The 27377-nt window shown below is 41.4% G+C and overlaps 2 protein-coding genes across 2 annotated transcripts; one reads left to right on the top strand and one right to left on the bottom strand.

Annotated features, from left to right (window-relative positions):
- The first annotated feature begins 678 nt into the window (after window positions 1-678).
- cfap92 (cilia and flagella associated protein 92 (putative)) lies at window positions 679-14716 on the top strand. Its single transcript, XM_051414888.1, has 16 exons — window positions 679-905; window positions 1661-1918; window positions 2086-2285; window positions 2510-2729; window positions 2829-2948; window positions 3359-3454; window positions 4526-4710; window positions 4894-5750; window positions 5878-6072; window positions 6958-7234; window positions 7311-7475; window positions 8326-8514; window positions 8725-8875; window positions 12450-12664; window positions 14357-14514; window positions 14617-14716. Exons 2-16 carry the CDS (start codon window positions 1699-1701, stop codon window positions 14714-14716), a joined length of 3348 nt encoding a protein of 1115 aa, XP_051270848.1. The 5' UTR covers window positions 679-905; window positions 1661-1698.
- acad9 (acyl-CoA dehydrogenase family, member 9) lies at window positions 14516-27377 on the bottom strand. The gene is made up of 18 exons (XM_051415486.1): window positions 27102-27377; window positions 25722-25815; window positions 25509-25610; window positions 24556-24662; window positions 24296-24396; window positions 23584-23662; window positions 23314-23485; window positions 23141-23214; window positions 22980-23055; window positions 22291-22361; window positions 22069-22188; window positions 21852-21980; window positions 20980-21059; window positions 20483-20609; window positions 20315-20392; window positions 17942-18070; window positions 15503-15575; window positions 14516-15199 (listed from the first exon to the last, which is right to left on the bottom strand). The coding sequence occupies exons 1-18, from the start codon at window positions 27300-27302 to the stop codon at window positions 15099-15101; spliced, it is 1914 nt and encodes a 637-aa protein (XP_051271446.1). The 5' UTR covers window positions 27303-27377; the 3' UTR covers window positions 14516-15098.

The following is a 27377-nucleotide window of genomic DNA, read 5'->3' as shown; positions in this document are numbered from 1 at the left end:
CTCATTACACACATATGTTTTTAAAAGTAATATTATTACTTTACTTTTTGCCTACAGTAGCCTAATTAGTTATATTAGCTACTTGTCTGCTACTCCCCGCACAATTGTAAATTGTGTCCTCTCTCCCAAAATTCAGATTTATGTAGAATAAAATCCTGTGTTGCTTGTTAAAGTCAAAGTAATGGAATATTTCCAGCTGCTGAATGTTTCCATCTTCCAAACTAGTTTCTTCCACGATTACAAAAATAAATCCAAGGATGTGATTGGATTGTTGGATAAAAGTAATGACACTACTAGTTACTGAGGAAAGCAATATTATTACTGCAGTACTATTAAAAGTAATGAGTTAGGCTACTGTCCAACACTGTTGCCAGGTTATCACATAGCCTACAAGGAATTTGCCTTGGTGCACTCATAAAACAGTCATAAAATGTAAATATAGATTAAAGTACTGTACTGCAAGTTAAGAAATAAAAATATACCCTTTTCAGTCCATACATGTATTTGTTCGGGCAAATAAATCTTCTTGAATTGAACAAAAATAAAACAAATCATTTTCTTGATATGAATTCCGATAGTCCCAACCGCACGTGAGGGCAGCTGCGCTTCACTTCCTTGACTACAGCGGTTGTCATGGCGACGCGTTGCACTCATAGAAATCATAGAGCCAGGTTGAAGTTTGTGTGACAGCCGGACCCGCCTCAGCACTTTACTACGGCACAAGACATTATTTTACTAAGTTAAATGAGTTGGCAGCTTTGGAACTTGTAGTCCAGGTAAAGTGTTAATAAACTGTAGACTGACACTATAACGCTATATGCTGCACTCTTAAAAGAGGACTTTAAACACTGTTATCTTAAACGGGACACTTCAGACTCTTCACATCCCGAACAACAGGAGCTGAGGTGAGAAAAAACTATTAATATTAATACTAAATCACAAAGTTGTCAGAGATATTGTACCGTTTTCTCTTTTTTGTTTTTACTAACGTTACATTACCAGAATGAGCTAACTTATTTTGTTGATGGAAAACACCACAAAGCTAACGTCAGAGCTAGCCAGATATAAATTATATAACGTTATTAAATTATGTTGTATTTATATAATATAAAAACTGCTGTCAAAGTATAATTTTGAACTCTTTTAAACTTATTTATTATTAACTTATTTAACTTATTGATTATGTGTGGTGTAATGAGGGTATTTTAATAGATTTATTTTGGTGACTAATTAATGAATAAATTCATGCAATATTAATATACTGGGGTACAATTCAGGTGTTTTATTTGTAAAATGTAAGTTTTTTAGCCCCGCTTTTAAAACCATTTAATATACTGTATAATCTTTTAATTTATTAGTTAATTTACCGCATTGTAGGGTAAACGCATTCCTGCCTCAGTGCTAAATAAGAATCTCTTGAAATGTCAGAAAATATTCCAGCCCACCCACTGTAGACCAAACCCAACATTAATAACACCTCATAAGGATAATATAAGATCATTGTCACATGTCTCAAAGTGAGATAAATGATCGGATTTCCGGAAAGTGAGAATTGTGATCAACTATCTCCTGACTATTAGCTCTTACTTTTACCGACTACATATGAAATGTTAGCACATATATCCCCCTGCTGTCTTTTTCATTTACCCTTTTCCTACAGTGTTCTTCAGTGAAAATAATCCAGTGGACTCAGACCCCATGGAGAAAATGTCTGAGACGGGTCTTTGCAATTTGCAGCAGTCAGACGTTGATGTGGAAGTTGCAGACAAAAGACAGGAAGATGTCCATGAGACCCATTTGTCGTCCTTGGAGCTTGGTGTGGAAAATAGGTCAGGTTCAAGCGAGGATGTTACACACACAGATGACAGCTCCTATTACGTCACATGGACAGTTTACATTGCTCTAGCTGTCCCAGGAGGTAAGTTTGTCATACAGTGAGATCCACAGGGACACTGAAAAGCACTCAAACTGACAGTCAGGAGGATGAGTAAGTGAGGGAATATTAGTGTACTGAAATGTACTACAAATACAAATACAGGTTCATTTCATCCTTGATGTCATTCATAAACATTTGTTCGTTTTTAGGAGAAGAAATTGATGTCCCTGAAGCTCCTGGAAAGGCTAAGAACACAAATAAGGATTCATCTACTGTTTTGGTGAAAGCCCATAAAGCTCAGAGCAGCTATCATATTGAATACAAGTTGCCAGGTGATACAGAGACAGTCAAATTGGACCTAGTAGTGTTTGGGCCAGTAGCAAAAATGTACAAAGAAGATGAGTTCAAGGTAACCATGACCTGGTGCATGTGTGTGCATGTCTATGTGTGTGTGTCCCCTTAATGAACAATTCATGAACATCCTGAATGAACAACAATAAAGCAGCTACATTGTCTCCAGTTACAGTAAATGACCCATCACTGCACATGGGGGTTGTTATTGTCCTGATAGGAATGATGATTTCTGCTAACAAACACTTCCTTCTGTTAAGTAAAATGTGAATTTTATGACAGATTCTAAGAACATGGCATGAAGGAGATCAGACATGGGTTGGTTGGACCCAGGATTTCAACGTCAGAGTCAACAGGGACATGTTGATCGGTCTACTCCCTCATAAGATCAAGCTCCAGATATGGAACAGTAAGGAGAAACTGTCCAGCCAGGCCCGCTACGAAAGACTGAAAGCCTTAAGACTGCCTCAGGCTGAGCTTGAAGATGCAACCCACATGTGTGGTGAGCATCACAAAATGTCCAAACATTATACTTATTGTATTGTATTATTGTATGCTGTGTTTTTATTTAAAATTATTTAATACAAATCTTCACTCTAAGGTGGCATCAAGACTATGGTAAACAAACTGAGAACCTTGTGTGAGAGGAAGTCAAACACATCCAAAAAGCACAAAAGTGATATCTTGTTTGATTCTAACTCAGAGGTGCACCCCAAAACAGGTAAATCAAAATGTTTTGCCTTACACTAAGCTGCAGTAGATAATGTTTATAATTATTTATTTTTTTTTTGTCATATTTGCTGAAACTTTCACTATATCCTGACAGTAGTACATGAGACAGATAATCAGGCTCCTCTGGCTCCTCCTAGTGCTCCATCCACCGGGCCTGGACGAAAACAACCAATCAGAGCTGAGAAAGATAGCTGATTGTTGAGGCTCATTCCCAGGGCGTCAAATATAGACGCTCTGGGACCTCTGGGAATGAGACTCAACAATCAACTACCTTCAAGCTTCCAACCCAAAGCTTCTTTCTATCTTTCTCCATATCTTTGCCCATGTGAATATACCTCTGATAGATACATATTTTCATAACACTTTTAATGGACAATAACTTGCCTCTCATCAAAACAGGATTTCAAAAACCCACAATCGATGCTTTCGAACTTGAAGAGATCAAAAAGAATGGCACTGCCTCAGCTGAAATCAGTCCCATTTATTTGTTAGCAGGTGAGTCAACCTTTAATTCACACAAATAGCCTCTAAGACAGTGTTTCCCAACCTCTTTGGCTTGGCACCCTTTAAAGCAATACACTAGAAAATGTAATGGAATTATTTATAAAAAATATATAAATGTGAACCAATTACTGTACACACAAAATTACACAAACTTTTTTTTAGGCATTACTGGGGGTCAGGACCCACATTAGGGGTTGCAAAAGCTACGTTGGGGGTCACAGATAAAATATACACAGTAGGTCTATATCTCAGTATTTGGTTCAGTTATGTAAAGAAAAGTAAACGTAATGTGAATTGTCTAATGGACAAGCACCAGGGACAAGAACACACTGAATTTGTCTAAAAAGATCTGTATGATTGCTAAAGATTATAAAAATACATGTTACAGACATAGAATTGGATAAAAAGTTCCCTAAACAGGAAATAATCTGCTGAAAAGTCTTTCAAATCACTCTTTTCACACAAACTTCTTGCCGTTACTTAGTTCACTGTTTGGGCTCATTGTGGAGTTTTGAATATAATATGAAATATGCATAAAATATGTCACTTATTCAGTTTACTAAATGATTGTCCCTTAAGGAAAAAGGTTGGGAACCACTGTATATGGGAACAAGACAAAGAGTCTACAGTTAGGCTGTATTTAGACACAGTGGTTCTTTGCACTAAATGTTCATGTTCATCATCTTAGTTTAGAGATGCAGCAGAGACCGATGGGAATGTCATTAGTTTTGCTGGTATTGGGTCCTGAAACAAAGTATTGGACAAACTGAAAATTTGACCTGATGATGGTGCTAGATGAAAAGTCAGAGGATACCCAAAGTTATTACAATTCATACTGTGAGGAAAATGATTGTGCTAAATTTTATAATAATCCCAATGTAAATGGCATTAGAGGAAATTTAGGGGGCTTTGAATATCTCTGCCAAATTCTAGCCAGTTTTCTGGACCAAAGGGGCCATACTGCCAGCCCTAGACCCTCATAGCAAGGATAAAAAGATTTAAAATGTAATGTTAATCATTAAAGATTGAACATTTTCAAGTCTGTTATTTTCTGACTGCCAGGTGAGACCTCATTGACTGAACGTTTCCCAGTCTGTTCATCTGGTGTATTTGAGGTCATATGCAACATCTCTCTAGACAGACCACTAATATCTGAACAACTTAGGGCCGAACTCAATCCAATGGTCATCACAATCTTGTCAGCCACCTCAATGCCTTCATCCCCGGTCCCTTTCATCATCCTGCAGGTATGACTTACATGTTCATTAACAATGTCATAATTAAGATATGGCTTGTGCTGTACATGTGTTGAATACACTCCCTCCTCATTCACTATTTAGGTTTTATGAGTATGAAAAATTCCGTTTGCAAGCATTGACATTTAGCAGTGAGCTATGATGTGACATAGTTTAAATTTTTTGTTTTCCCAGGACAAATGTGCGCCCGTCTATTGCCAGTACAAGTTCCACAACTTGAGCATGCACAGAACAAACTATCACAAGCATGGCACCAACATCTACTTCCGAGATGTGAATGTGATCCTGACTGGCCTTATGAGTCCTGAAGAGCTCAGAGAGTTCTTCTCCGGCCCTCCTCTGGAGATAGAGGTGCATGATCGTGACAGAAAGTTGGAAGAAACGCCAAAAACTCCAGCAGTGTCTTGCACAAACTCAGATGATGACATTCTGTGTGGTGCAGTACTATTAAAACAGAAGACAGCAATCATTAACTCCTACGGTATTGCAAGCCTGAACCTATCTGAGCTGCTACTTGGGAAGAAAAACCTAAAGGTGCACTTACCAATCAGATGCTGCCCTCTACCTCCGCTGCTGGACAGGGAGCGAAGTGCAAGGGGCAACAGGATGACAGACACAGCAGCTAGCAGAGAGCCCATGCCACAAGGTCATTATTTTGACGCCAATTCTCAACTCAAAGTCAAGGTTGAGATAGCTTGTCCACTCAGCGTTAAGAACGGCAGCAGTGAGTCCTGTGATGGTCCATTTGGGCGTATCGTCTACCTCTTTGATTACAACAACTTCTCTGCGATGACTGAGCTGAGGTCAGAGATCCTCAGAATAAATGCATCCGCTTTCCATCTGGGGTCACGTTCCCTGGAAAATGTAGAGAAAGCCCTATCAAATTACATAATGAATTTCAAGCACGACGAGAGCGAGGATCTGGATTTTGTTACGGGATTCCACGTGCTAGATAAGAGGATGCACATCTTTGTTCTTGAAGGGCTGAAACATAAAGCAGTGAGGAGGCTTTGGGAGGCTGTTCCTATGAAGTAAGCCCACAAACACTATCTTGCCCTAACAGCCCATGATGCTAACAGTTTTCAGCTGTGCTGTCCACTTGGATAAAGAGTGTTTAAATTCCAGTGAGAATCCTGCAGTCTGTGTGATGTCTTGCAGGCTAAGTGGGAGTGAGGAGGAGCAGGTGATAGTCCTCTACAACTCAAACCTGGGTTTCTTCAAGCGCATCTATGACTCATTAGATGTGGGCCTGACTCCTATCCGTATATATGAGTCACTAGAGACCATCATGAGACAGCCTCTGGTCTACATTAGAGGCATGGTCCCCCAACCCTGCTTTCAGGCTTTGTCAAGGTACCCAAATAGTGAGATTACAGTGGCCATATACAATGTCAAGGACCATACCTGTGATTTGACTCAATTTACAACAAACCCCACATGCTTTACACCAGTGGTTCCATTGTACAGTTTATTAGTTGTTCTGTACAACATTTAGTCCGTTTACTCAGTGATAGAAAAGGGGTCCCTTCAGGAAAAAGGTTGGGAACCACTGTTACATCACAGCAAACCATGCTGTAATGTTTAGAAGCATTTATTGATAGTGTTTGGCCACTAGGGGGAAGTGGAACAAGCTGTAAATATTATCCCTGTAGAAATTGTTACATGTGTTAGCAAAGCATTAGCTCTTTACACAAAAGAGAGAGAGCGACATTAGACGAGGAAGTTAAGTGCAATATTTACTCTCCTATTTGGAGGCGCGCAACCGAATCATCTCAGGTCAAACCTTTTAGGTGAGATTATTCAGTCACACATACTGTGCCCAATGCAAGAATGAATGTCAATGCCAAATGGTCGACATGAATGTTAAACATACACAGAAGTATACCCTCTTTACTCCTGACCTTGGCAATAATAGTTTTGCAAACTATTGATTCAAGGTCTACTTACTAGTTTTCTTGCCAGAGCTTTGAACGGCAACTAATGTTCTTCGTTTTTCTCAGTTATTATAATGCAGCCAGTCAGTACAACTTGGATCAAGATTATTTAGTGTAAAATAAACCAAACTTAAGTACAGATCATGTATCTACAGTTTGCATGATTTGTAGTGGAGCAGCTAAAACTTTAAAAACACTGGTATGATCCTTTAAGCTCTTGCATGAATCTACTGGTAGTTGACTGAAGAACGTATATTTTTGGATTAAATGTGTAATAAATGGAAAGTACTTGTGTTTTGCCTAGGTTAAGCCAGCTTTGTCAAGTAAGGCAACTCAAAGATGCGGTGCAGTACAACCTCTTCCCCTCAGCTGACATGATCCTCAGCATGAGCAAGGAATATGGCACATATGCTGAGCAGTGGGAGCAAAAAGCCAGTGCAGACACTCAGGTGCACATGATGCCCACTCTGCCCGTCCGGATGAAAAGACACGAAGCACTCAACACACTCAACAGAGAGTACACAAAATGGAAAGGCAGCAGCCAGCAGCTGGCGCTCAGACAGTGCAAGGACTACATTCAGGTCAGTCGGCTTAAATTGTTCTGAGTAGAATCTGACTAATACACGGAGCCACTCATATGTTAGGAATATTTTCCAGGATAATATCAAAAAGGTGCAAGAGGAAAGTGAGCGGTTACAGAAGCCAGAGGCTGCTGTGTTAAGGGTGGAACAGTCTACAACCAGGCCAGCACACAACTACAGCATCCAGACCTTCAACTCAAATGAGCAAGCCAAGGAGCTGCTCCGCAAAAAGATGGCCCAGGTTTGATGAATTTATAGAAAATAATATATCAGTATAGCTTGTTGGCTCGGAGAACAGCACTGTCACCTTAATGTGTAACATTGAGGAGGATCTATTGGCAGAAATGGAATATAACATTCATAGGTATGTCTTCATTAGTGTATAATCACCTGAATATAAGAATCGTTGCGTTTTTGTTACCTTAGAATGAACTGTTTTTATCTACAGATGTCGGGGGTCACCTTCCACAGAGTCCACCATGTTCAACCACCATGTTTCTACAGTAGCCCAGGGACAAACCTAACACTGACTCTAGATAGGGGCATTGTTGTTTTCCACTGCTGTAAATAGGGCCTTTTGTGTTTGTGAATTTCTCAGCCTGTGTAGCTTCTGCTACTCACTTAAAGGGGAGGGTTCAGGTGAGCTAGTTGCAATATGCAATCTCACTGCTAGATGCCATTAAATCTTACACTCTGGTCCTTTAAGTAGACAATCACTTCATTATTTTGACTTTACATTTTCTGTCAGTTTTTGAACACAGGTGTTGATTAGTGGATGTAGTAGTCCTTTCGTTATGCAGGTGATTTTTTTCAGGATTATACACTAATAAAAACATACCTATGAATATTATATTCCATTTCTGACAATAGATCCTCCTAAATGTTACACACTGGACCTTTAAGACCAACTATGAATTTGAGGTATATATTTATATGTATCACAATTTATGTCAGCTCCAAAAAGAAGGCTGAACCAAGACCAAACGACGGGTTTATCCATGGCTACTTCCCTGATTAATAAGTTATGTGGCATTTTTTGAAGTGTGCAGATGAACTTAAATGTATTTCGCTTTCTCTGGTAATAACTTCAGGTGCGGGGCCGGAGGTTCACCTACAGTCAGCAGTATCACAGTGCTACAGTGGAGCCAGGGGACGTGACTCCTAAAAATGACCCCCGCTCCGCTGCTGCCTCTACCGCTTGGTTCACAAGCATGAGCGGTGACAAGCCCAAAGTGCACCCCAAACACCCAGATGAGGCTCGGGTGGAGGAGCTGAGGAAGGTGATCTTCCAGCAGTGTGGGGTTTCACAGTTCACTCAGAACGCTCAGTTTATTGGCATTCCCATGAATCTCAGCACAGGGATATCTTTTTTTATGGCTGTTTGCTTACGTTTTCCTTTCTCTCTATGACCCAATAGAGTATGACTAATAATATTAACCTTGCTGCCTGCTTCCAAGCTAGCTAGTTGATACTGTTCACTGTGCTTCCAGCCATGGAGAGAGAACATCCTACATGCCAACATATTGAAGCCCACACTTTCACGGGACATATGGGCCTCGAGCCAGTGCCAGGAGGACTTTCAGCTCTATAACAAGCCTCGGCCTTTCTTCAGCCCACCTACTGTCACCATTCACCTGGCTGGTAGGCTGTGCTCCATCAATGTACCATAAAACACTTTTAACTGCTAAAAACACCTTTCATACAGTCCCATTTCGTTGTATGATGGTGTGTTTCTCTTTTCCTGTGAGTAGCGAGCCAAATGTTAACAACCAGGTGTCAGGCTGAGATATTTTCCTCGTAGCCATCTAAGACACTAGCTGTAAATGTCAGCATTCGGTGTCAGAATCAAAGAGAGGGGTTCTTTGTAGACTCACCATTTTATACTGAAGTTCAGGAGAAATTCATCATAGGGCAGATAGAAATGTGTCCACCAACATCTGCCTTAATGCACCATAATGTCATATAGCCACAGGGTGTTGTTTTTTCCATCACTGCACCCAACATTGCTGAAAAGTCAAAAGTATTACACTTAAATAAAGTTATTACATTACAGAATCTGAAGAGGTGAGTGACCCATTCACTCACATTCTTTTTTATGCTCAAGTCTTAATCTTGAGATACTTAACCATCAAGTGGATGATGTATCCCAGCAAGCCAGCAGGTTGTCAGAAAGAACTAAACAGCAACAAATGGAGCCAGTTAACAAAACCCACAACACAGCACTCACAAAATGGTTTTAAACATTCACAACAGAGCGCAACATCTTTAATGTATTTTCAGTACTTGATTTTCCTTTCAGACGTCACTGTGTCATGGAACTATTTTTCTATTGTAAAAAGAGTTCTGTAATCCTTCCAGCTAACAAAATCCTAATTCAGTGAATTTCTTTAAATCAGCAAAGTATTGATAAACAGTATGGGAGCTTGTACAGAGTACAAAAGTAAATTGATGAATTAGTACGTGTTTGAAACAGGGGAGCTGATGCAGGTGATGGGGGGGATGGAGTGGGAAGTGAGCCATGGCTTTGACTAGAGCTTTAAATGTAATACAAGAGTTTTTACCTGGTTACGAAACAATTTACCAGTTTACAATTTAATTTACTTTGAAACTGTTCAGTCAGTCCAAATTTCTTTATTTCCCTTTTTTCCAAGCAGTGGATCAGTGCCGCTTATTTACAGTGAGGATCAGCTTGGCCCAAACCGAAGAAAACAACAAACTAAATAAAAATGAAAACAATTTAGGACAAAGGTAACTAGAGGTATCAAAAAGAAAACTTCAGGTGCCCGGTGAGCTCAGTCGGTAGAGCTGGCGACCCATGTAAAGAGTTACAGCAGCGGCCCGGGTTTGAGTCCGACCTGCAGCCCTTTGCTGCGTGCCATCCCCCTTCTCTACCCACCTTCGCTGTCACTATCTAATAAAGCCAAAAAAGAAAACCTCAACTCTGCTCAGGGCTATATACCTTTTAAGCTTGGGCCCCTGGCAGCTAACAAACCGTGTGGCCTGCTCACCAACATCCTCAAAAGTAGTCTCCCCTGGAGAACCCTCAACTCCTGCTTATATGTGCGGTAGCTCCTCCTACCACAGGAAGCAACAATTAATAAAAAACAATTAACCTTTAGCATTCATTTGTCTAATACCCAATAGTTAAGTTTTATAGGTCAACAGTAGAAAGAACTCACTACACATATCAGAAGAGTAAAATAGATCCCAACTGTTCAAAATAACAAATCTCCCAAACGCCTCCTAAATCTCCCCCTCATCTATACTACACTTGGCACATTCCCCCAGGAACCTGACCATAAAAGGAGTCCACCTGGGCAGGGACTGGTTTGCCAGTTCCTGGGTCCAAATCAGAAGATGGCCAAGTGCAATCTAGAGGAGAGGTGAGAAACATAAATTAATCAAATGGACGAAGTTAAAACCCAAATATTTCCTTAGGCTTCCTTCCAGATCTAATGTAACTCAAACATAATACAATTTCCATCACCATGTTTCAACCCAACATCTGTACTAATTACCAAACCCCAGACACCTGCTGGCTAGATGGTACATAAGTGGCTGTGGTGGACAAGCATATTGTCTCATTTAAGTAACAGGTCACGGGGCATCCCCATGACAGCCTGTATATGAGCTACATAAACAAACTATTGGCTATTTCTATATAGTCATTCTGATGTATGCCACCAGGTCGGGTTTGGTTAGACTCCCCTCTAAATCAGACGAAACGAGCCGGTAGAAACACTGCTGCTTTTGAACACAGAGGCCGCCAGAATCAACACAAAATGAAAGTTCCTTGTTGTTTTAAGTATATCTGGTTACATGTAACTTGTTACATTGTATGAGGATCTATTGTCAGAAATGGAATATAATATTCATAGGTATGTTTTCACAAGTGTATAATCACCTGAATATAGGAATTGTTGTGTTCATTACCTTGGAATGAGCCATTTACATCGACGGATGCCATGTTGAGCTGCCATGTGTCTACAGTAGCCCAGGATGAACAAACCAAACAGTGGCTTTAGATAGGGGAGTTTGCATTTTTCACACATTTCGCAGCCACCGTAGTTTCTCTTTAGCTGTTAGAAGGGAAAAGTGACGCGATGGAGGCCACTAATGAAATAGGCTGTTCTAGTGTTGGTTATTTCCAACCCGAATATCGGAGAAATAATCACCAGAGAAATAGACTGAGCTGTAACAAGGCAGGGGTGCTTATCTTGGTAGATTTCTTTGTGTCCCTGGCACAAAAGAGCGAATAAACAACAACAAACAACAACAACAAAAATATCTGTATCAGCTATTGGCCAAATTGTTAATTTAATCATTGGTATTGGCCCAGAATTTCCCAATCAGTGCATCCCTAGCCACTCCTCAATCTGTACTGCTATCCTTATTGGGAGTAACAGGGATTTGAGGACTAATATCAACTCTGCACATATTCTGCATTACCATAATAATCTGTTTCCAGTTAGCTGACTGACTGAAGTAAAAAAGGCAATGCATTAAACCACCGTCTTCTAGGCTAAGTATTAGCATTTAACTTTAAATTTGTCTATGAACAGCATGCAACAGTTTGGATTTAGCCACTCGAAGCCATGTTAGGCATTTGGCAATCTCCATTCTTTTGATGCTGTTGGAACACGCGGTACAAGCTGTGCATGTTCATTTTCAGTATGTAGATGCTGTAGTGAGTAAGACCATCTGGCACAAACTGGCACTGTTCATCCTACTGGTTGGGCTTCAATGGCACCTTGTTACAATTTTGCTTTGTCTAATGATAAAACACTACTCATCGTGGGAAGAAAGACTGTGTGATAACTGTAACTAACACTGAACAATGCACTAAATTTAACAAGCCTAGGAGCATCCAAAATTGTTGTCTTTGTCTGTCTGGGCTGTACGCTTTTTCTCAGTAGTGTAGGCCAATATTGATATGTTTTGATTGAAGCTCCAGATGGCGGATATTTGAGCCAGTATCAGTTTTTGCTGCTGAGTAACACACGCTCCCACGCCACACTGGAGAATAGATTTGGCCAGGGAGGAACCTCAATTAAATCAGCAGTGAGCAAAGATGATCCGTTTATGTCTGTCCTGTTGTTTGTCCAACCATCCAGTTCAGTAACAACTTCTCGCCTGTTTAGTTGATCAGTTATAAGAACACTAAAGCATCAAGTCTACTGAGTTTCTAACCACTGAGTGTGCTGTTGATCCTCAGGAGACCTTCTGCAGCAGGAGCAGCTCGAGGCAGCCAGAGATCAGTACAGTCGCTGGCTGAAGAAGCTGCTCCCTGGCGACAGCGCCGACCCACCGGTCAACGGCCCCTTCCCAGAGTTCAAGTGTCACATGGGAGGAAACTCACAGATAATTGAGGATATACTGAAAGACAAACCTAGGAAGTTTTCACTGAGGAAACCGGGAATGATGCTGAAGGTACGTCGTTTGACTCGGCTTTGGACAGAGCGGATGACATAATGAACACACAAACTCTAAGTCCGGGAGTATTTGGACAGCTGCACACTTTGTGATGCTGTGACGATTATTTTGAAATGCTCTTGATCTAGAAATCAGTGGGTTATCCAACATCGTCAAAGACATATTCAGGAATTGGTTGGACTCCAAAAGTAAAAAACACGATTTCAGTGAAACGTTGGTGTGAAGCATATACAAAAGCAGTGGGCTCATTACACTGCTGTCACATTGCAGTCTTTTTCATGAATTCAAAGCCAATGTAATACACTTTGTGGCCATGTGGAATTCAGTTTTTTGATAGTTTTATGGCATACCTCATAACTCTGTTTCTTGCTTCCTGCTTCTATTCAATTTGTTTGTAGAGGGATTGCAGACATTTTCACAAATTTATATTTTCTCAAAACCCGCTGCAGTTTGAGGAGCTGCAACCTGGAAGGAGCTAATGAGTCCATGAGAGGAAACAAAGGCGTCACTCTTGCAGGGAATTTCAGATAGGTGCTCTGCCTCAAAAGAAAAAAAAAAGGTTTAGGATAAAAAGCAAATATACATTCAAACTTTAATCATGAGATATCTTGAAGAAGGTCCAAAATCCAGTCTTAAGACCTTAAATGTTTTATTTTTCACACACCATAAATGTGGGGTCTAGTTATATTCTGGTGTTAAAAAAAAAAAAAAAAAAAAGACATTGCACAGTATGTGTAAGGTAGGGTTTGATAGGCGCCCAAAGCAGCAAACACTTGCCCCTAGCAGGCTAATCCATTTATAAAAATGTTGATTTGTTTAAAAAACTATTTCAAAGAGTTCTTAAATCAGGAAATCTGTTTTTTGGCCACTTGGAGGCAGGGGAAACTAGTGATATTGCAACAACTGTTTATTTACACGTTCATTTTGAGTCTCTTTTAGCTGTTTTTAAATGCTACAGTGTTCACCAGTGAGTCTCCTGCTGTGTCTGTACTGTTGGTGCTGAGCAGGTAGAGTACAGTGGGGTTTGTTACTCCCTGAAAACAGCTGCCTGCTGCAGCCTAAAAAGACACAAGTGTGGTGAGGGTGAAACAAAACATTTAAGTTGTGGCCAGACAGCTAAACAATGAGCTGAAATGCATTATGGAGCTTCATCACTACAGGCGCCCCCTTTCACATTGCCATTTGATACATTGGTGTTATAAAACTATCAATTATAGGTGCTTTAAAGGTCCGGTGTGTAACGTATAGGAAGATCTATTGTCAGAAATGGCATAGAATAATATAAGTATGTTTTTATAAGTGTGTAACTACCTGAAAATAAGAATAGTTGTTTTCTTTACCTATTTTTAAAAAACGTTTTTATCTTCAGTGGCCTTCCTTGGGGTCCACCATGTTTCTACAGTAGCCCAGAACAGACAAACACTGACTATAGATAGGGGAGTTTGCATTTTTGCCTGTTTCGTGGCCCCCGTAGTTTCTCCACCATGCTCGGAAGGGAAGGGAGGCAGCTGTGATCTGCAATTACACTAGATGCCACAATCCCTCTGGTCCTTTTTAATGTCTGTTTTTCACAATGCTTGCTTCAGTTCACAGTTTAACAGTCTTTTTTTCAGTTTGTCTGGGTCCTGGTTGCAGTTGACTGTAATAAACTTCAGTTTGTGAGCTAACAGCTGTATTTTTGTGTCGCAGCCTTTGCCTAAACTGTCTGTGTTGAACTCGGGTGATGACAAAGCAGGGGAAAAGAAGAGTGTGGCTCTGGCTCCAGGTCCCTGTATGGACTGCAGCCTCAGCAGCAAAAACAACGCCATCGCCAGACACATCTCGCTGTACAACAAGTACCACTACATGTCAGTAGAAGTTCCAAATTTTATTTACAAACAAGAAAAACTCCACAGATACTAGAGAAAAGGTTTTTGTGTTCATGGGTTCTGTTCTGCTGCTCCTTACAGGGGATTCAGTAAGCAGCATTCATTCCTGTACAAGCGGACTGCCCTGCCTCTGACGGACGAGGAGAGGAGTATCTTCACCTTTCAGAAGTACAAGACATGAAGGCACATACCTCAGCTGTCCAGCCTTTCAGGAATATTATTAATATTAATAGGCCAGAACCCACACAAACCTGTCCTTATATACCAAACAAGCTCATGAGCATTAAAGGATGTATCTTGGGCAATAATTAATTATAGCACTAAATATAACTTCATATCGTCATAATAGGAGAGCGATCATTATCCAAAGATCTCAGGCGTTATCTTTAAAGCCATGGTTAATAAAATACAGTAGCTAAAATCATAAATCTCTTAATTTATTGATCAAGTGTACAAATAATGTCAAGCAATGTAAGTACCAACGAAAGAGTAAGAACAAATCATTGAGACAGAGTTGTCCGTATTGTCCAATCAGAATACTGTAGACAGTATTATGGGAGAGGTCAGAATGTTCTTTCAAGAGGGTGTGAGCAGACGTAGGCTCTGTTCTCCAGGACCGCCTGGGCGATCTTCTTGATGTTGGCATCGTTGTTCTCAGGAGAGTCTGGAACGGATTGAGATGGGAATCACAAAACAAGCCGCTTTCATTCGTTAAAACACAAAACACAACATTCTCGTCTGTCTGGATCATGTCACTGGATAACTCCGGATTACATACAGGCCATTAAAAAAACGCGCACAGTGTGAAAATGAAAAACAGCAGGGGGGGGTTTGAGTGTTGGTATGTGGGGTTTGGTGGGGAAATTCCGCAACACATGCAAGTCTTTTGTACTTGAGATGCGGTGAGGAAAAAAAAAAAAAAAAGGCAAGGGGCTGTTCTCAATTACCGTTTTTGTGTTGTACTTACGTTTTTGCAACTGAGTCATCAAGTAGTTGTTCTTGAAGAAGGCTTCGCTGCAGAATGTGTTAGCGAGCAGCACCTACAAAACAACACACATTCATCAAAACCTGCAAATGTGAATCCAACTGGACAACACAAAAATAAAAACTAGATGTGACTGAGGAGGCGGTTAAACGCACAACATGTCAGAATGTAATCAGATGTGAAGGGAGGTAATTGCAAACATTTGTTGGTCCAATTTTCATCTTCTTGTGGAAACACATGCCCATGCTATTTACGTGATGTGTAAAAAGTTCTAATCTGACATATTTATGTAAAATATAAGTAAAAATGAACAGGTAAGGAACCAAGCATGAACACAAACAGACCTTTACAACCATAATGGAACCAAGCTGAATGAAAGCTTAAAGATCGCCTCCAGACATGTGTTAAGACACACATACAAATAGTCTGCCTGGAACAATGTTAGTCTGATATGTTAAAAAGTATCATTTTGAATCCTTAAAAATCAATCTCCTCCTTCTACCTCATTAAAATTCCAGAATCTCTGAATATGCAAATGTTGTTCTTTTCTAAAGTTTCCCTGTTGGACACAAGATGTCTCCTCCTTCACTGTAAAGTCCATTCTCAGTGGATGTGCACTGGTGGCTTCAAGTTTCTGCATCACACTGTACAAGTTGCATACTGGACCAGGACTCCTCCTCCCTACATTTGACATAGTTGAATCCTGCTGGTAGGCCCTGATCTGTACAGTCTGTTTGTTTTATATAAAACAAACATTTCTGCCTGTAGCTACAGAGAGGAACAGTGTGGGAGGAGCTCAGAGCCGCCCATCTGTAACACAGAAGAGTGTTGCGAAACCGGATAATACAAAGCATTCCCTGCCTTCTTTAATGTCTCTCTGTTGACGATTTGTTGCTCTACATCACTGTGTCTGATTACACACAGGACCGTCCTACAGTCAGTGTTTACTCTCTGCCATCCTGTGTCCTCCACCTTAAGCTGCGCTCTTCAGGTTTGCCCCATCAAGCTGGAGCAGCCTCTACACCTCCAACATACTGAAGTGAAAATAATATCCATACTACATCTCAGTAACCACTGATCTGAGTTAACAATAAGTCAGAGCACATGCAGATAACATGTTTGCAAGGGGAAAAAAAGGCATACAAAATTAGGGTGACAATATGTTGTGACATGCTGTTGCTTTAATTGCTTTCAGTAGACTACAACTTGCTGCAGTAAGTGAAAACAGTCTCTTCTAATTAAATAACAATGTGTCTTTTATTAGGCTTGATACATTTACTGATCTTAATTTAGACGTGACCTGCTTTCTGGATAATTACAGCTTAATAAAATAAAACAAGTTATGTGTTGCCACAGCAAAGAATGACTACAATGCATGTTCAAACTACATTTAGAGTATGTGCTTCTTTAACGAAAATGTCAACAACCCAACCAGGAAACAGGACAAGCACCATATTTTGAAGATGGTTAAAAGATCAAAGTGACACACACACACCTAAAGTTAGCAAAACACCAGGTAGCTACCTAGCTAGCATTTTGCTAACATTAGCTATCAGATGTAACTAGCTAGCACACTGATTGACGTAGATTAGCCAGCTAGTTACATCTGATAGCTAATGTTAGCAAAATGCTAGCAAGCTAGCTAGCTAATTTACATAAATCGTTAGTTAGCTGGTGTTTCGCTAACATTGGCTACCTACGACAAGGAGTTTTGAACTGCTTATATAGCAATCAGTTTAATAGAGACCAGACTGAGAAGACTGTCTATTTATATGTGCTTGTTATTACTGCCTGCCATAGGATGGTCGGATTCAGTCGGATTCAGTTGGATTCCCCTAAAATCAGTTAAACTAGGTGGAAACAAAACAGCTTGTCCACAGGGGCCACCAGAATGAACACAAATTAAAAATCCTTGTAGGGCCTTTAAGACGTGACTATACATATGTGGCGTTTATCTTTTAACCATCTTCAACATGTGGTTGTCTTTCCAACATGGACGAGTCCAGCACAGAGCATATCTCAGTACAGGAAAACAGAAAGCTGACTGAGGTTCCCACCGAGGCTTGCTCAGCTATTATTGGAGCACAGAGTAAAAAGGGGCGGGACATAGGAAGGGTCAATTCAAATAACATTTCGTGAGGGATGAGTAAGGGTCAGTTTGACATGGCGTGGATGTGGAGGAACTAATGTGAGTACCAATCTGGTGAGGACAATGGGAAACTGCTCTCACTATGAAAACTAGAGAAATGGATTCAAGATGAACATTAATTCCAGGTGTAATAGGAGGGAGACCTACAGCCTTTGTCGGTGTAACCATGGACGCAGTGCCTCTACTCTTTGCAGCAATGTTAACCCGACATGCTGTCTTGTAGCCGGGCCTATAATGGTAAAGCTTCCAGGCAGATTGTGCTCTCTTCTCACCTCGTGGTCGTGATTCCTGAGGCCGATGCAGATGGAGCGGCTGGCTCTGGACAGGACAGCTGTCATGGCGTAGACGTTGATCAGCACATCTGCTACTCTCTTCAGCACGAGCTGTTCATCCACGATGGTCTGACAACATCAATGGATAAAAACAAGGACACTTCAATCATCGACCATTTCCAACCTCAGACATGATTCAAGTTGCTTTTACTTACGTGCGTCTCTGTAATGCAGTGGGGGAAAAGCTAATTGTGTATCATTTTGTAATTTATCAGGTAATCAAATCATTTTCCCATCAAGGAAGATTTTTGGCAGGCAAGTACGAGTAAAATCTGTTCTTGGTGGTTGGTACCAAAAAGACTGCAAGAGTCCAGCTTTTTCCTGGATGGAACACTCACTCACTGACTGCTGCTTAGGAAACAGGATTTTGCTCTTAAATTGTGATTAATTACTTCCTGTGTTTGGAGATTTCCTGACAGAGACCATACAGATACCTCTGGGTTAATATGCGATACCTGTGGTGTCTGAACTTAGTGGGAACTGGATGGTTTTTCTCTCGGCAGGTTTAAATCTTTCTGAGGCTTAAGAGGAAAACTGAGCTCTCAGTGGGAGGGGTTTTGGAGTTTGTGTCAAAATACACAACTGTGAAGTAGAGTGGGCCTGAATCCCATAACTCACACAGAGCACAACCCACAGTTATTACAGCACACAGTCAAGCCTTCTCTAACCACTTCAAGCTACTAATTAGTAGTAATTACAGATTATTATAATGTGGGTCTTCTTTTCATAGTTTCAGTCTTCATTCCAATCAGTAATAATACTGTATCAAGTTCAATGCTGTGATCAGAACACAAACTCTCCGTTCAAACTGTCAATTGTAATTATCCATCACAGTTCAGTCTGGCTTCTCTGTTGAATGTTGACCCACTGTGCTTACTGTCATGTGTGTTGCCCCTGCTGTGCTGTCAGATCTCAGCAGTCATTTTGGTGAGTACAATCTATCAAAACCAGTTGAGATGATGGCCGAGAGTACGAAAATAAAATAGTAACGGTACCAGAATTATCCTTTAAAGCCCGCATGAAAGGAAAATCAGAGTGCTGTTTGCTTCCGCATACTGACGTATTTCCTGTAAAAACAGGCAGCTGGGGAGGGGCTTGTTGCGTTAGCCAATGGCGTGGAAGCTGAGCCCCGTTCGATTGCACGCTACCGGGGGCAGTCAGCGGCGTTGACGTGGAGCAGCCGGAGGACGTCAGAGGGAAAACCAGAAAATGATTTCCTTCATAAAATATGATCGGTTTTCACCCAAACCACTGATTGAGTTGGGTTTTTGTACAGTAATCAGTGAGACCCGGCCCCCCTAGCCATGCTGTTGCTAGCTTGCTAATGAATTAGCTTTGTATCGCTAAAAGTTGAAGATTGATTGACGGGTAAATGTCATGACATAATTGGTTGAAATTGGTTAGTTCAGTCAATCAATAACGTGATGAAATCTGTAATTTCAGTTCCCTTTGTGCTGCCCTGTTGGCACACTGTTGGCACAGTGGTTAGTGTGTGTACCATACAATGGATACACCCCCCCCCCTCGTATGTTCTCTGTCTGTGTCATCAGTGCCAAACTATCAAATAAAAAGGAAAAACCAAAGGGTTTTCTTTTAACCAAGTTTAAAATGCCATCATAGGGACATATAGGCACTGCTGTGATCAACCGGTAATGAGCCCCACAGTGACCGACTGTCACACGTTTACTGTCATTTTATTCTTCCTCTCCAATGCACAAAACCATCATGTGAACACAGACGCGGACCTTTTTAAATACTGAAATTTGGGTCTCATTGTATTCAGAGCTCAAAGACACTTCAACATGAGGACAGGAGTATCTGGGAACCACCAGCCCATACTTGTGTCCCAATTTCCTCAAAATCTCTCAGTGTCCCGGGTCTGATCTTTAATGGTCTAGAAAAAAAAAACGTACATGCGTTTTTGACCATTAAACTTAAAGGGTGTATTTACTTTGATTTAAGCACTGCAGTGTTCAAGGTCTTGTTCTTCAGCAGCGGAAGATAGTGTGATGAATACCCTCTTAGGACACTTCTCATAAAGTGGATCAGAACGAAGGCAAATATACAGGAAGTGGGGATTTGGAAAGCTGAGCCGTTTCCAAGAGGTTTATAGCTTCTTTGGGGAAGCTGTGATTACAAAAGCACAGTCACAGAAGAAAAATAGAATGCTTTGGAGCAGCTGTCTAATGGACAAACACTGATCGGAACACACAAAGAGATCTCTGCGGTCATTAAGAAACAGCCAAAATTAGAATGTTGTTCAAAGGAAATATTTGAACAGGAAAATTCCACAGCAGTTTTTTTCAATGTTACCTTTCCATATCTGTACAGCAGGCTCTGCACAGTCGACCCGAAAAGGCTGACATTCTGTTCCATCTTCTTTGCACTTTCCTGTAAACAGAAAAGTACTGAGCCTCTAGAAAACAACAAATACCGTACACCTAAGGCTCGCAGAAAACTTATTGTTAAATTCATTCTTACTGCCAAGCTGGGATGCACCACTCCATCTGGTCCCGTCAGGCCGAGGTCCACAGAACCTCCCAATGAATTCCTCAGGTTCTTGCCGACCATGCTCAAAGCCAGGCCTATATTTCCTCTCTTCATCTCCCTGTAGGCCGCGCAGAGGAAAGACTGAGCGACTAAGGACTGGCTAAAGGCCCTTCTGGAAGTTTTGATGAATTACACAACCTTGTGATGGTACTTTAGGGAAAATACCAACCCTAGCTGGTGAACATAGCGGAGCATTTAGAAGGACTTTCATCACGTGGCTACAAACTCCAGTTAAATGCTAATGTTTTTCTATGAGAAACAGGCAACTCTCTGCTATCGTGTTAGCATTAACAACTTTATACAATGATAACATGTCGAACCTGTATATGATAATCAGGTTGTTTTGGAAGTCCAAAGAGGCCAAAACAAAACAAAACAACAGTATGCAGTTATCATTTCCCAGCTTCATGTGTGCTTCATATTCTTACTTTACTTTCCCTGTGAGGACTTTGCCAGCATACTGCATTCCAGTGAGAGCGATGTACATCCTCAGGATTTCATTGGTCCCCTGAAAACAGACAACAGTACCTAAACATAGCTCGCTATCAATTTCACATTGATTATACTGTATGTAAGTGGCGATTCAGCCAATGAAGAGCACAACGTAAAAGGTGGTGTGTGTGTGTGTGTGTGTGTGTGTGTGTGTGTGTGTGTGTGACTGTGGGACAAGGAAGCACACTGCTTTCTGATATTTGCAAGTTCCAAATTGTATTATAGATAAAAGCATAAAAGGGTCTTAAAAGATGGAAAATCATATTTAAAAAAATGTGAAATCTAAATTATAAAAAAAAAAACATGATTTTGATTCATTATGATTGATCCCTGTGACACAAACACAAGGTAGGGATCACCTGAAAATGGCTGATAAAGTCAGCTCAGTCCCCGTTCATCCCACTCCAGAAAGAATCCTTAATCCTCAAATGATCCCAAAGTAAAGTGCGCCACCTGGTGGCCACTTACAGAGTAGAGCCTCAGCACAGACCAAATACTGTTCAATATGTTTTAACCAAGGAGTCCAAGTTCTTCCAAAAACGTTCGACTTGCTACCAAACAAACTGTAAACATTTCTGAATACTAGAAACTATTTTCTATTGGTTATTTATTTATTTGTCTGTTCCAAAGTGATGGCCTAAATGTTCATTCAGAGCATTCTGTAAACCCCTTTTTTTTAGAATAATTATTTTTTTTTTACCTACTTTTAAGACATTTAGTCTAAAAGTATCAGAATGAGTGTAATCACAGAATGGAGGGACATGACCTTTGGTGACTTCAGTGTTAAGTACAGCGATTATTAGAGTACCTCGAAGATAGGCAGGATCCGACAGTCCCTGACGTAGCGCTCGTAGGGGTAGTTCTTCGTATAACCCAGACCCCCGAGGACCTGAAGAGCTTCACTGACACAAATCCAGCCCCCCTCTGAGCTGAACACCTGAACACAAGACATAGATTACACATTATGAGACATTTTGTTTTACTCTGATTTTGCATGAACAGTTTAAATGACAAAGCTTTCTAACCTTGACCATGGCGGCCTCTAGAGAACAGTCTGGAAGACCCGGTCTGTCCATCATCCCTGCTGTCAGGTACGCCATGCTCTCCATCACAAAGGCATTAATAGCCATCAAAGCAAACTTCTCCTACAGTAACAAGGAAAACACACCTTATTCACCTCTGGCCAGACTGAGACTGAGAAGGCGTGATTATTCACAAGACTCCAGCGACGGAACGGTCGACCGTACCTGAATCATACCGAATTCAGCAAGGCTTTTGTTAAACTGCTTTCTGCTTGCAGCGTATTCAGAGGTCAATTCTACAGAAAGCCAGAGAGAGACAAAGTCAAACTGAAGATATTTTACAAAACCCACACGTTAGCTCTTCAAGGGCAATGCCAGTATTTTTAAACCTGGGCCTTATTTTGTTTTTACATATTTTGGGGTCTAAATCACTTGTGAGGTCACAGTGACACTGACCTTTGACCACCAAATTCTTTCATATTTTTGGGGGCTTTTATTGCCCTCAATCGACAGGGACAGCTGAAGAGAAACAGGGAAGGGGGGAGGGAGAGGGGATGACTAAGGGCCACAGACCAGACTCAAACCCTGGGTCGACACAGCAAGGACTCAGCGCCAGCACATGGGGGGCCAGCTCTACCAGTTGAGTCATCTGGGCGCCACTGACCACCAAATTGTAATCAGTTCATCCAGTGCAAGTGGACGTTGGTGCAAAATTTGGAGAAATTCCCTCAAATGTTCCTAAGATATCGTGTTCACAAGAATGGGACACACAGCCCAAAAATGTAATATAAAAGGTCTACCTCTGTAGGGGTACTTTCCATAATACTGTCAGTCATTCAGATCCAAACATATGGAGAAATAAGGCGCAGGTTTACAAATACCAGGATTATCATTTAATCAGTTAGGGTTTTTACCGATCAGCTTCTTAATCATTCCAGCTGAGGAACTGCCCATACTGAACCTCCCTGAGTTCAGGATGTTCATGGCAACCTGTACAATACAAAGCAAAGAAAGTTTGGTGTACAAATCAACATAACATTACAGACACTCATCTGTACCACAGGATAAAGCTTACCTTGAATCCACCACCTACTTCTCCAATTACATTCTCCACTGGCACCGGGACGTTGTCAAAGGAAACTTCACAAGCTGAAAAAGTTGAATTACAAATGACGTGAAAAGGTTCAAACTTTACAGAGACCACTGAGGCACATTGTTCATTTTATCCAAACTCATGGGGGGGCTTACTGTTGGAGCCACGAATGCCCAGTTTGTCCTCAGGCTTGCCGCTGGTAATGCCCCCAAAAGCCCTCTCCACGATAAACGCAGAAATCTTATCTTTCTTCACGCCATCTACAACCACCTCGGTCCTGGCAAACACTGTCATAATATCCGCCATGTCTCCGTTTGAAATCCAGATCTGATAACACAAATAGGAAGACGAGTCTTTAGAGTTAAAGGCAAAACGAAGACTGCGAGAGGATTTTACGATGTACATTTGAAAATGATTCCGCTCACCTTGGAGCCGTTGATCAGGTAATGTTTTCCATCTTCTGACAGGGTTGCGCGGGTCTGAATGGAGGCTGCATCACTTCCACTGAAATCATCAAATGGAGTGTAAGTGAAACCAATCCAACCATAAACGGAGACACAAAGTACAGGTGATATCATTTCATATCAATACACTGAATTAAAACAACCAATCAGAGCCGAGAAAGATATAAAGACGCTCTGGGTTGGGGGCTTGAAGATAGTTGATTGTTGAGTCTCATTCCCGGGGTCCCAAAGCGTCTGTCGCTCTGGGAATGAGCCTATCTTTCTTGGCTCTGATTGGTCGTTTTCACTCAGGACCGGTGCATTCTTGCAAATGCCATTAGGAGCTCTACGAGGAGCCAGAAGAACCAGATTTTATCACAGATTATCTGTCTCGTGTTCTACTGTCAGGATAAAGTGAAAGTTTCAGCAAATATGACAAAACATTTTTTTTATTAAAATTACCTACTGCAGCTTTAACCGCTGCTCTAAATCACCGTGCTCCAGGTTTAACATCAGTAAACTGGGGATATGTCGCCTTTTTTACCTCACCTCTACGTCCTCTGTTATTTCTGTATATCAGAGCACCTCGTTGTGTTATACAAAGCATACAGGACTGTCCAAATTACTCATGGAAGAACATAGCTGCAGCTGCAGAGGGACACTGTAAACAAGATGTAAATAAGGTTGCCTTTACCTTCCAGGCTCTGTGAGACAGAAAGCTGCGATGTGTTCTCCTGAGGCCAGTTTGGGCAGATATTTCTGCTTCTGGGCTTCATTTCCTGCTATCAGAATCCCCTGAAACACCAAGCAGCTGTTAGCATATCACCTGTTATCATAGACTAGCACTTTCCCTCCAGTTCCTCCATATAGCAGACATGCAGATGACGAGACAAGGCCTTTCTACCAGAACAGCAAGTTTCGTGCTCAACTTTGTTACACTATTTTATCTTTTACCTTGAGTCCAATGGCTTGATGTGCAGCCAGTGTTACAGCAATAGAGCCATCTAATGAGGTGATCTCTGCCAGTCGTGCATACATGGTGTTGGACAATCCAAGACCCCCTGGTAGACAAAAAAAAAAGACACTGCCTTCAACGTGTGCTAGTAAGACATGATAGGACTGTTACTGTATTTCTGACTTGCAGGGGCGTGTGAGAGAAACAGTTGTGGTGGCATTTTAAAGTCAGGGTTGTGTATAGACTGATGTGTAGGAATCCTGCAGATCATCAGCAGACACCACTAACAGCCGACCATCAAGGAGTTCAGAGTCACTTTCAAACACAGGGCAGAGTTTAAGCTATAGGCTACTCTATCAACTAAAGTTATTTACTGAATAGGGCTGAAATAGTCAACGCAGTATTCTCTCATTCAGCTCACTGTTTGACACATTGTATCTTTTGTGAAATGGATTTAAATCTTCCCAGTTTTACATTGTTAGCATTTTGATCAAGAACCGTATTTTATGTTACCTCATTTATTTACTCTTCAGTCTAAACGTGGGTCATAACGAGCTAACCTTAGCTCTGTCAGTTGACCCTTCCTAAGCCCCGCCCCTTTTTGCCCTCTGCTATCTAGCTAATGTTAGCAAAACGTTTACTAACTAGCTGGCTAATTTACATCAATTGTTAGTTAGCCCGTGTTTTGCTTACATTAGCTACCTAAATGTGTGTCTATTTATTTGTTATATTGACCGAGGCTAGCCCCACTGTTAAGAGCTCAGACCAAAAAGGGGCGGGACTTAAGAAGGGTCAACTACAGCTGACAGTTACTGTGTGGTTCAACCATTGACAGTATATGGGTTCAACCTGCTTTAACGCGGTGCTGTGTAAATGTCCACTTAGTGAACACTGTCATTAGACTAACACAGAACCTACAAGCGGCTCGCTCCAGCAGCCGCTGTCTTCTTACCGTACTCCTCAGGAATCATGACGCCAAACAGCCCGAGCTCCTTCAACCCATTCAAAGTCTCTGGAGGGATTTTAGCTTCTCTGTCAATCTTTGCTGAGTCAACTGAAATCACAAACCAAAGGCAAAACCAAAGTCTTTCAGTGTCAGTTCACCGAATTCTTTACTTAATTCAAGCAGAGTTACAGTATGTAAGCTGTAGCTTGCTGATAGCACCTTGTTCACTGAAGAATCGTTCCACCGGTGCAACCAGCTGGTTGAGCTCCTCCACTTCTTCACTTTCAATTTCTGGGTAAGGGAAGACCTCCGCCTGGACGAGAAACATCGAAGTGTTTCAGAAAATGAATAACCCCGCTCTTTACAGCCAAAGAGAGTTCAGATGGTAAGCATAGACAGGAGACAGCAGGGTAAACGTAGGAGTTAGCACCGACACTGATGGAGGTTCAGGGTGCTGCTTATGGAGCTATTCACCAATGTGTGTGGAGAGTTGTGTAACTGTATCTCAATCTGTGTGTGTGTGTGTGTGTGCATCAGCAGCTGTACAGACTACAGATCAGCAGTCTGCAGAGAGACGCTGCTGCGCTGTCTTCGATGTTTAACCTACTTTTAGAGGAAACCAGGAGAAGAGCGATATGGGACATTTAAGTGACTTAAAGTTTATCAAACCACAAACAGACAAGAGTTAGGTTGGAACCTGCTGGATGAAAACACACTGATTACTGTACCAACCTTATATATAATATATATAAGTTACTGTCAGTGGTACAAACACACTGATTACTGTACCAACCTTATATATAATATATATAAGTTACTGTCAGTGGTACAAACACACTGATTACTGTACCAACCTTATATATAATATATATAAGTTACTGTCAGTGGTACAAACACACTGATTACTGTACCAACCTTATATATAATATATATAAGTTACTGTCAGTGGTACAAACACACTGATTACTGTACCAACCTTATATATAATATATATAAGTTACTGTCAGTGGTACAAACACACAACTGTAAACTTTATTCACTGATTTGGTGGATGTGTGGATGGTATTATCATGGAGGAACTACTGTCTGGTTTCCCCTCTGTTGTCCTCTGGCTGCTCTCTGTCACATTATGAAACTGTGCAGATAGTTAGTTAACAGGAGCTGAGCTCAGTGTAAAAGCAGCCGACCCAGTCTGACGACAGGGAGGCGGTTTTACTGGTTTCCTTGCGGGGTTTGGCTCCTGACGCCCCGGCGCTGACCCCCCGGCGCTGACCCCACCGTAAGCCCCACTCAGGCCTTCGGAGGTGGGCGCCGACCCCTCACCTCACCCCCGGTACACGTTCATTTCCCAAACTATGACTATGACCTCAGGGGCTTTCGTCAGACAGAAGTGGGTGTGGCTACTGTTGTACACACACACACACACACACACACAAATCTCTGCCCCTCACACACACACACACATATATTTACAGATAATTTTACACATTTCCAAATGAGATTACACACACACACACACACACACACACACACACACACACACACACACACACACACACACACACACACACACACACACTCATCGTCTCCCCTCAGTACCTTGTTGACCTGACCCAGGAACAGATCTTTGGCGTACGCGAAGTTTCTGGAGTGAGTCCTAACGGTCCTCCGCTGCTGAGCACGGAGCACTTCTCTCCCGGCATGCCTCGCGTTCCAGACGAGCAGCCGCTTTCCTATTTGAACAGATTTATTGAAGACGAGCAGTCTGTTTCCATTCATCATCATCATCATCATCATCATCCTCCTTCTTCTTCTGCTTCAGGAAGGATGTACAACCTCAGGCAGGAGACCTTTCACCCGTTTCTGTCGCACGCT

The sequence above is a fragment of the Dicentrarchus labrax genome, unplaced genomic scaffold (assembly GCF_905237075.1).
Source record: "Dicentrarchus labrax unplaced genomic scaffold, dlabrax2021, whole genome shotgun sequence".
NCBI classification, from domain to species: Eukaryota; Metazoa; Chordata; class Actinopteri; family Moronidae; genus Dicentrarchus; species Dicentrarchus labrax.
The sequence above is the reverse complement of the archived record's forward strand: the minus strand, read 5'-3'. Positions and strand labels throughout refer to the sequence as shown.

Excerpts from the sequence above, each read along its gene's own strand:
- acad9 (XM_051415486.1), bottom strand. The coding sequence starts at position 27,302 with ATGATGATGATGATGATGATGATGAATGGAAACAGACTGCTCGTCTTC. Across the intron at positions 23,215-23,313 it reads GGGCATTCGTGGCTCCAACA|CTTGTGAAGTTTCCTTTGAC; the intron begins GTAAGCCCCCCC and ends CAACTTTTTCAG. Across the intron at positions 22,189-22,290 it reads CTGAATTCGGTATGATTCAG|GAGAAGTTTGCTTTGATGGC; the intron begins GTACGGTCGACC and ends TTGTTACTGTAG.
- cfap92 (XM_051414888.1), top strand. The coding sequence starts at position 1,699 with ATGGAGAAAATGTCTGAGACGGGTCTTTGCAATTTGCAGCAGTCAGAC. Across the intron at positions 3,455-4,525 it reads TCCCATTTATTTGTTAGCAG|GTGAGACCTCATTGACTGAA; the intron begins GTGAGTCAACCT and ends TCTGACTGCCAG. Across the intron at positions 14,515-14,616 it reads TACAACAAGTACCACTACAT|GGGATTCAGTAAGCAGCATT; the intron begins GTCAGTAGAAGT and ends TGCTCCTTACAG.